Source organism: Prosopis cineraria, unplaced genomic scaffold (genome assembly GCF_029017545.1).
Source record: "Prosopis cineraria cultivar Desert tree isolate PC_DT_omini unplaced genomic scaffold, ASM2901754v1 PC6, whole genome shotgun sequence".
Taxonomy (NCBI): domain Eukaryota; kingdom Viridiplantae; phylum Streptophyta; class Magnoliopsida; order Fabales; family Fabaceae; genus Prosopis; species Prosopis cineraria.
Window position 1 is genome coordinate 13,040,379 of NW_026555337.1, and position 10,581 is coordinate 13,050,959.

Genomic DNA, 10,581 nt, shown 5'->3' on the forward strand with positions numbered 1-10,581 from the left:
GCCCTCCCTACTCAAGAAAGTCTATGAAAAAGGAAATGTGCATCTAATCCACTTTGTTTGGTCTGCTGTGAATAAGTGGAAACAATAGAACATATGCTTCTTCTTTGTCATCGTGTCAAGTTGGTTTGGTTTAGGAGTCCTTTGTGTTTGATAATTCAAGAAGGTGATATTACTAGGATTAATAACTAGCTACTTCCTCTTTTGACTTGCAAGGAGATGTTTGATGCTTCGAAAGCTTTGATTGCCTTTACTCTTTGGCAACTATGGAAGGCTAGGTGTTGTTTTGTGTTTGATAAAAAACTTATTAATCCTGATGGAGTTATTCAACTTGCTAACAGCTATATGGATATTTTCTAGGTAGCAAATAACTGGTGCAATACTGATTTAAGGGCCTCCAGTGTGGATAATAGGGCTCAAGAAGTAGCTAATGTCAATTCCACCAGTAATGTGGATACTTTATTGTCTCTGATTTCTCATTCTTAGTTTTTTTGTGATGGTGCCTTTATTTCTCATAATAAAGCTAGCCTTGGCTTTATTGTACGAGAGGCCTCTGGACACTGTGTTCATATAGTTGCAAGATCTCTCCATATTGTCTTGACTTTTTGTAGTGAAGCTGAAGCTCTTTTTTAGTGTGTTTATTGGTGTGTTCTTGTTGGTTTGTCTAAGGTGCTGTTCTTATTTGATTGTCTCCCTTTGGTTAAAGCTGTGAAAGGTATTGCTCTATGTCCTGAATGGGAATGCTTGACCACTATAGATAATATTTTGAATCATGGGCAATCACTAAGCTCTTGTAGCTTCAAGTGGATCTCACGAAATTTAAACTATATTGCTGATTGGATCTCACTTGCAGTTGGTTTTGAGGTGTGCTCTTCGGATTGGGTTGCTCAACTCCCACCTCTTTTGACTTGTCTCCTAGATAGTGACTTTCTAAAGTCTAGGATGTTCTCTTTTGACAGCACCTGAGTCTTTTATTTTGTTTGTTTGAATTTGTTTGTTTTGTGGTTGGATTCTCTTGTTTGTTTAATTATATCAGTTTCTTGTTCTTGGCCAAAAAAAAAAAAAACCTCACCCTCATATATCAACTTTAGCTCCACAAAACAACGGTGAACTGTACGATTGTCTTCAGAAAGGACGAGGCACCGAAGGAAATAGAGATAATATTCCTCAAACCTTCCAAAGAAAACAATAATATTATCTTTTTACAATAAAATTTAATTGTATTTGGATTTCTTAATCATATAAAGCAATTTTAAAATTGTTTGGTTCTTTTTGGCAATAAATATTCTTAATTAGTCTTTTTTTTGTGATTTTCCTCCAAAAAAAATACTCCCTTCGTTTAAAAATATAAGACATTTTTAACTAAATTTCACCCATAATAAAATAGTTACCTATTTTTTAACTAATCCTATCTTTTTATATTTATCTCTATTAAACACCCTATAATATATATAAAGCCATTATCAATAGGAGCATTTTTAAAAAAATGATAATAATTACACCTCAAAAGATTAAAAATGCTTTACATTTTTAAACATCCAACACCTTAAAAAAATTTTTATAATTTTTTACGGAAAGAATATTAAAGAACTATAATACTTTAAAATAAATTTATTTTAGACTAAAATAAAAATAAATGGTAAATTAAATTACTAAAATAAAATTGATGTAAGTGACACTTACAAATTTAGAAGTAAAAGTTAATAAATTATAGTTGCTTCAATCAGAAAATAAATTATAGTTGCGGCTATTCATTTTACTAACAATTTCTAGTAGTATTCATGTTCATTTCAATAATTTACCTCACAACTAATTTTCATTGCGCTCCCCAGTTTTGCAAACTTATTTCACATTTTATCGATTGGTCCTTTATGAGAACTTTCCTTTTTTTCACAACAAAATTAATTCAAAATTCTTCACTTGATAATCTCTGTCTCTCAACACTGCAATTCCATATCGCCATAATGTCACAGCAGCTTCAGAAGATCCAAACGGAAATGCTCCACGAAGTCTTGCTCGCGGGATCAGCTTTTTCATCAGATTCCTTGCTTTTAAGGTAACCAATCTTGCAGGGGCTGAGAATTACAGAGAAAGATATAGAGAAGGCAAAAATGGCAGGGAAGCACATCCCAAGATCCAAATCTCGAATCCTCTTCTACGGTCTTTTGCTTCTCGGATTATCCGTCATCTTCTTCCTCTTCTCCCTCTTTCCAAACCGTCAATCTGCGCGTTCGCAGTTTCTGAACCCTAACGTTCTTGTGGAGACCTCATTTGTGGCCTCACTCGAGGATTTCCTCAAAAGGAAAGCGTCCACATTAACCTTCGTTGGAGATGATACTGTGAGTGGTGAAGCTGGGGAAGAGGAGGTGAGAAAGCTGGATAATAGGATTTATGACATGGAGGTGGATCGGTTATATGGAGATCCTTACTACCCTGCGGGTTTGCCGCTTAAAGTTTATGTGTATAACATGCCAAGCAAATTCACGTACGATTTGCTCTGGCTGTTTAGGAATACTTACAAGGAGACCGACAATCTGACCTCCAATGGCAGCCCAGTGCACCGTCTCATTGAACAGGTACCATCTCATTTTGAAGGGTTTCTGTTTTTCAATGACATTTGGTGTATTTTTTTTTTTTTTTCGTTATGTGATTTTCATTTTGAAGTTGTTTTCTACTTAGAGAATGTATTGGTTAAATATGTGACGATTCATGATATAACATGAAAGAGGATCGAAATCATTGGGCAATCGAGTTTACTTTTATCTAAGCTATTGTTGTCGTTACTGTTATTGCTGTATCTAGGTGTTTAAAGTTATTTCGAGCTACTTGAATGACTGTTTTGTCGAGGATTCATTCTCTAGTTTCCCACTGGTACTATCAGTATCTAGATAATGGAAAACACATAATTAAATTATTGTCCTTATTATTTTGTAATTAAGCAATGGGAAGGAATCCATCTATACTGAATTGGCATATTAGAATTTTTTTTTTAAATCCTTTTTCTACTTATAAATCTTGGGATATTGGACTATGTTGTGCTGTTGGCAATATGCGATTGGCGATTGCTTTATATAACTTTCCATGTCCTTTTTTCTTTCCTCTTTGTTACATAATTTCACCTTTAATCAGTGAAATTTGTTGTCTATGCAGCATTCCATTGATTATTGGCTTTGGGCAGATTTAATTGCTCCAGAATCAGAAAGACTTTTAAAGACTGTTGTTAGAGTTCATCGGCAAGAGGAGGCAGATTTGTTCTACATACCCTTCTTCACTACCATAAGCTTCTTCCTGATGGAGAAACAACAATGCAAGGCTCTTTATAGGGTGTGAGTGCTCTCCCAAGAGTGTATTTTTTTTCCCCGCTTACAGTTGAGCCTTGTCTGTTTTGCTAACCTTTGAGTTTGATTATAAATAGCGATGAAGAAATTCTTTTCCTGCTGCATGAAAGTTACTGCATTTATGAATCAGCAGTTAATTGGTTTCACTCAGAATTTTCCTTCTATATTTTTGAAGCTCATGTGTTGCTCGTATATGCAGTAGTTGATTTTTCTCACTGTTGCAAGTTCAATCCCATGGCTTATGACCATTTGTCTTTTCTCCTTCTCAGTCAGTTGTTCTTTTGTTCCTTTTTGCTTTGCTACTAGTTACAACATCATGATGTCTAATGTTAATTACGCTGGCAAATTAATCTAATTCTTGCTTCAGCAATCAACTTCTTTGCTTTTAAGTTTTTTGTGTCTTGCTTCAATAGTTAATGCTGGGATGCAAATGAAATACATTTTTCCCAAATACTTTTTTTTTTTAAATAATAATTCCAGGAGCAAACGCAAATGAAAATCAACTAGGTTGTCTTGCTGTAATTTTTTTTTCTTTATTAATAATTCACTATGTCTTTTAGCTCTAATATGCTTTTAGTTGTGGGCATAGGAAGCTTTGAAGTGGGTGCAAGATCAACCTGCATGGAAGCGCTCTGGTGGAAGAGACCACATACTTCCAGTGCATCATCCCTGGTCATTTAAAACTGTTCGCCGACTCATGAAAAATGCAATTTGGCTGTTGCCAGATATGGATTCGACAGGAAACTGGTGAATGCCTTAGTTGCATATAAATTTGTATATCAAAATTTTAGCCCCTGAAGCTGGCCTTGATGGTTTTTTCTTATCTTGTAGGTACAAGCCAGGACAGGTTTATCTTGAGAAAGACCTGATTCTTCCTTATGTTGCCAATCTTGATTTATGTGATGCCAAATGTTTATCTGAAACAAATCCAAAGAGAAGTACACTGCTTTTCTTTCGTGGTCGGCTCAAGAGAAATGCGGTAAGTGTGCTACTAGTTGAAAATATGAAGGTAGAAAGTATTGCACTTTTAGCTGGGTAATTGTTCATTTATTCGTAAATGCTTATGTTAATAACATCCTCGTTCATTGTTAAAATAATGTAATAATTTATAATCAATTAATCGTGGCTTTTCCTATGAGTCTGAATTATTGTTGGGGCCACCCTTTGTGGTAATTGGGTGTATGTTGTCTGAAGCGATAATTTTAGACTTCTACTGCTCTTCATGGGATTACATTACTTGTTATGCATGTCACAGAGCAGCACTTTGTTTCTTTATAGAAGTCAAATTATTATGATCATTTTTCAACCAGGCATATTGAAAACATGAACTCGTGAAGTGGAAATTGTGATGTCATGTATCCACTACCTCAATTTTAACCAGCGTTGATTGACCCATTGCTTTGTTCTTTATTGTATGGTACCATCCTACGAAGACAGAAAAAATTGACAACTCCCAACTTTATTGCATATCAGTTGTTGATTTATCTGATTAGATTTTGATGGTATACCTTTTTTCTTGTGATGCTTTACTAACTTTTGAGTGTATTTAGTATACAGAAGTGCCATGGTTATACATGCACTTCTTTGAAGGTGTTATCTGGTATCCAGTTGTAATATTCTAGGCATTCTTGATTCTATCTGAGTCCTTCAAGAGTCTGACAGCATCATATGTCTTCATTTGCATCCTCTAGATTATTTGACTTTCAATCTAGGGTTTCGGACATCAGTTATAAAACTTAATTTGCTTATATTATTCCCTTGCTGCTGTGTGGTGAAAATATGACAAGAGATTGCATATTTAATGTATAGAAATTCATATATGGTTAAAAAGTTTAGTCATTCACTCATTATATGATTTGGCGCACTAACATTTTTTGATGGATTTGTTTAGTTTTATATTTTGGCTCAGAAGTCTCTAAAAAGGTTTAACTGATTTCTTTTTCATCTTGCAATTTTAGGGGGGAAAAATACGCTCTAAACTTGTAGCAGAGTTAAGTAGAGCTGAAGATGTAATTATAGAGGAGGGAACAGCTGGAGAAGGAGGAAAAGCTGCATCTCAAAGTGGCATGCGCAAGTAATCCAAATTTAACACTTGAAAATATTTACCTGGGTTACATTCTTTGTGTTAATTATTTTGTTTCCTTCTATTTTATCAGGTCTCTATTTTGCATGAGTCCAGCTGGTGACACCCCATCATCTGCTAGATTATTTGATGCTATTGTTAGTGGATGCATTCCTGTAATAATTAGTGATGAACTGGAGCTCCCTTTTGAAGGAATACTTGATTACAGGAAGGTCTGTGTGCATTCATGTATGTTGCCTTGGTAGATTCATATCTAGGGAGCATCAAGTAATTGATTAGATGTAAAATGTTGTATTAATCAGTTATAAAGTTAAAATAGATGTAGTCTTGTTAGGTTGCTAGTTAGCCTAATTGATCTGCTGGCTTTATTTTAGTATGGAAGATGTGGCAAGTTGCCATGTTATGTCAGTTGCATTATATGTCTATGGCAGCATATAATGGCTTTTTGTCTTTATGATTATAAAGCATAGGATACAAACATGTTTAACGTGTCAAATTTCAAAGAAAAATTTAAAACACATTTTGATATGGTATATTATATACGATAGTATTTTTTTTCATTTAATATTAATTCTTAGAACATCCCATTTACTCTTCTACTTCTAAAGAAAAATGCAATAAGCACCATCCTATGTCTTAAATACTTTTGAAGCTTATTTCATTATCATCTCCTCAAGAAAATGTAATAGTAAGCTTATTACATTGACAGCAAAGAATTTTTATTCTCTCCCCAAGATAGGGTGTGTGGTTTCATTGTACCTTTTTCAGGCCTTTTTCTTTGTCCTTTTTGGGGGAGGGGGTGCTTGCTATTTCCAAGCCAAAAATGAACTGTTTTTTTTTTCCTGACATGTTATGCCAGTGTATTGTGGTGGTGCTGATGGCTGACATGCCTGAAATTAAATGTGAAAATGCTTTTCGGATGCATCACTATTGGACATGCTTTCTTGTTTAAGAATTTATTTCTGTTTCATTTGATCACTCAAACTCAAATGAATTAAGTGAAACAATAAGTTGAATATGATTGAGTTTTTGGCACTTTTGTTTTATTGGCTGAAAACAGAGCAGATTTATTATGAATATTCACATTTTATTATTCTTAAAAAATTTATAGAGGTCAATATACACGACACTGGTGATGATTGTCTTAGTCGTACGGTTGTCTTGTCAAGTGTGTCATGTATGGCCAGTTTAATAGTTGGAGCTTTATAATGTATTTATATTGGATTGTTCAATGGGAAATTGTTCAGGCTTTGACTCCTTCTGCATGTTTTCAGATTGCACTGTTTGTATCTTCCAATGATGCTGTAAAACCAGGCTGGCTTTTGAAATTTTTGAGAGGCATAAGCCCTGCTGTTATCAAAGAAATGCAACAAAATCTTGCCAAGGTTTGTGATGATATTATTTCTTGACTTACAACTTCTATTCAGAACTTTGTTGTTTGATTCTTCTGCTTTTTACTTTGAAAAAATATGGATATTTTCCTTTCAAAATCAATTTGCAAAGTATTGTTTGGTGTTGATTATCATGCATACGCTTCAGGCTCAGAAATTGGTTACTTCTAAAAAAATATTCTAGCAGTAATTAACTTCCATTTGCTAATATAAAAAATAAACGCTCTTGTTTATACATTTTCAGATATTGATATTTTGTCCTTTGTCTTTCTGGGTGTTGATTCTTTTGATTGGGTTTTCTTCAGTACATGAGGCATTTCCTGTATTCCAGTCCAGCGCAACCATTGGGTCCTGAAGACTTGGTTTGGAGAATGGTTTGTCTATGTCTTCTATATCTAAAATTCCTTTGTGGTGTTTCCTTTTTTTTTTTTTTGGTGATAAGAAACGGCATTAAATTTTTTCTGATGCAATGCACATGTTATATATGGTTTGGGTTCATCGACTTGTGACTTTGTTTCTCTAGGGGCCATATTTTGTTTTTCTGTGGGCCCATCTGCTGCATATCTTACAAAGGCCAATTAAATATTGTTGTGGTGATTGGGATATCCTTGGTTTAGTCTTGATGAAGGATGACAGGCCGAACTGTAGGTGTCCTTTAGCTTTATTAATTTAGAGCAAGTCTCATTGTACCTTGCTTGAATGCTGTAGCAATGACCTTATGTTTTTAAGATATTGTTAGGTTCCTTTTAGGAGTTTGAGTCCTTGTATAATGGAAATAGTGTCGCATCCATGGGTTGAGTGTTATGACTTGTGCGGTTTACAAGGCTTGAGTTGCTTTAGAAGCATACTGCACGTAATTAAGGTCATTATGGTCAGTTCATCGCAAATGGTTTATAATACATGGTCCCAAGTCCAATATAAAAGTTGCATGATCCTCTTCTGGTTTGTTATGTTTATTGATACCTAGCATGCATCGTCAGTAGCATATCCTCAACTTGGCAATGACGAGAAGATGGTAAGTGTTACCAGTGACCTCTTTTTTCTTTTTAAATGGAATTAACTTCAGTTTTCCCAAAAAAGTGGGGGCACGCATGAGGCGCACACCTTTGCCCTCTGCCAGTGGGCATTAGGCAGGTCTTAATCACAATTGGATTGGCCCGATTCAAGTTAATTGTAATAAGGGAAAATTACATATAAGTCTCATATAATAAAACTAATTACCTACGAAGTCCCAAGTCCAAATCACTTGTAAATAAGCTGAAAAAATAATTAATTTCCTTATTTGGGAGCTGCGTGTAATTTTCCCTAGCAATGATGTATATAACTCTGCTGCTATCAAGCTTTTATAACTTGATTCGATGTCATCTAAGTTGTGTACTGCCCTGGGAACCATATATGTTATGTTCCTAATTATTCCTTCAAACACCGATAGATCCAGCATGTTTCTGATGGGGACTCGAATAGGATGGAGAATCCACTCCCAGAAAATTTCAACTGAAATGGATAGGATTGGGAATCTCCTTTTAGAAAATTACAACTGAGAAGAGAAAGCCAACCCACTTATACATCTCATAAAGCATCGCGTACTACCTATGAGGTGGTTCATTTATTCCCCAAATTTAGAAAATGTGGTTAAATTGAAGATGGTGTGGTACATGCCTAATTTGTGCTCACCAGTTTGAGGTGGTTTGTGTTAGGGAACTTACAGTATTGCATCTTGCATCATATGATGGCTGGCTTGTTTGTTTGTTATATGGAATCATGTGTCGTCTGTGCCTTCTATTGAATCATAATGATATTTTCTACTGTATCATGCGACATGCGACAGTTGGCTGGAAAGGTGGTGAACATCAAGCTTCATTTGCGAAGATCTCAACGTGTTGTGGAAGGATCTAGAAGTCTCTGCACGTGTGACTGTAGGCGTGCGAATGCCACTTCGAATACCAGTCCATGAGCAAGAGATCTGTCTTAACATTGTGTAAATGCTATATCCTGTGATTCTGCTCAATTTTCTGGTAGTAACCACTGCCAAAGCTGATTTTTTTTATTTATATCTTGTGATTTGTTGTACTCAGATAGTGAGATAGATAATTACGTTTACTTGATAAGTAAAGGAATTTGATTTTATCAGAGATAAGCAATTGCATTTTGTTATTGGTTCAGAACTTAGGGTCCTCTATAATCATAGAATGGATGTAGTGAGTCTCATTATTGTGAAATTCACAATCACATTTTCTGATGCCACCTTTTTAAAAATGCATTTGCTACATTCATTTCATAAATAGAGTATCCAAGAGAATTTTGTTAGATCACCAACTTAGAATGCTAAACTCTGCCTATGTTTATAGTTGGTCTCAAGCCCGGGTAAAGGAGGAGGGTTGTGTTAAGCCATCAACAGTCAATGTAAAACTTTGTTGAATCTATCATAAACATGGACAATAAACGTTATAATGTTAATGTTAGGTCGTTGCCCGTAAGTAACGCGCTGCATGGCTCGAGTACAAAGTGAGTTAGAGCTGCTGCATCGGCGCCCGGATGTAGTGTTAAATGAGCAAGGGCTACCGTGTCATTCTGGACGCATGCGGTTAAAGAAGTTAGTCCATGAGAGCAAAATTAGATTTGGTATTTGGAATGTTGGGACATTGAATTGTAAATCTGTAGAGGTTGTAGGGGTTATGATTCAAAGGAAAATAAATATCTTTTGCTTGCAAGAAACAAAATGGCGTGGAGAAGAAGCTAAGGATATTCAAGGTTTCAAACTTTGGTATACAGGAAAAGTAAGTGCACGCAATGGAGTAGGCATCATTATAGATAAGGAGTGGAAGAAGAATGTTGTAGAAGTTAGCAGAATTGGAGACAGAATTATTTTCTTAAAAATGATAATTGGACATGAGACTGTTAATATTATTAGCGTTTATGCGTCGCAAGTCGGGACAGAAGCTAGTCTTAAGGAATTATTTTGGGAGGATCTAGAAGGGTTGATTCGACACATACTACAGAGTGAAAAGATTTTTATTGGAAGAGACTTTAATGGGCATGTCGGGAGGGAAGCTGGTCAGTATGCGAGGGTGCATGGTGGTTTTGGTTTTGGAGAACTAAACAATGAAGGACAAACTCTTCTTGATTTCTCATTAGCGTATGATTTTAAGATTGCCAACACTTATTTCAAGAAGAGAGATGAGCATCTCATCACTTACAAAAGTGGAGCCTCAAGGTCACAGATTGATTTTCTTTTGGTTAGGAACACAGATAGAAGGCTTTGTAAAAATTGCAAGGTGATTCCCGGAGATGCTGTAATGACACAACATAGGGTCTTAGTCCTTGATGTTTGTATTATGAGTAAAATCCAAAAACGTCGACAAGTAATAGCACCAAGGATTAGGTGGTGGCAATTAAAAGGTGAGAAGCAAGATATTTTCAAGCGAAATCTTTTGGATAAAGGAATTTGGGAATCTCAGGAAAATGCTAACATCATGTGGGAGGATATGGCTAAAAGATACGGGAGGTTGCAAAAGTAGTTTTGGGAGAATCAAAAGGTTTTGGTCCAAGAGATAAAGAGTCTTGGTGGTAGAATAATAGTGTACAGGATAAAATCAAGTATAAGAAGAACTGTTTTAAAGCCATACATTTGTGTAACAATGAGGAAAATTGGGAGAGGTACCGTATGACTAAGAAGGAAACTAAGAGAGCTGTGAGTGAAGCTCGTTTTAAAGCTTTTGAAGAATTTTATAAGAGCCTTGAGATGAAGGAAGGAGAGCGAAATATTTATAAG

General features: G+C 35.4%; 1 protein-coding gene across 1 annotated transcript; it reads left to right on the forward strand.

Annotated features, from left to right (window-relative positions):
• Positions 1-1,914: 1,914 nt before the first annotated feature.
• On the forward strand, positions 1,915-8,946 carry LOC129314556 (probable arabinosyltransferase ARAD1). The gene is made up of 9 exons (XM_054958033.1): positions 1,915-2,573; positions 3,148-3,321; positions 3,925-4,082; positions 4,167-4,314; positions 5,294-5,409; positions 5,492-5,630; positions 6,693-6,803; positions 7,115-7,183; positions 8,638-8,946. Exons 1-9 carry the CDS (start codon positions 2,109-2,111, stop codon positions 8,761-8,763), a joined length of 1,506 nt encoding a protein of 501 aa, XP_054814008.1. The 5' UTR covers positions 1,915-2,108; the 3' UTR covers positions 8,764-8,946.
• Positions 8,947-10,581: the final 1,635 nt, after the last annotated feature.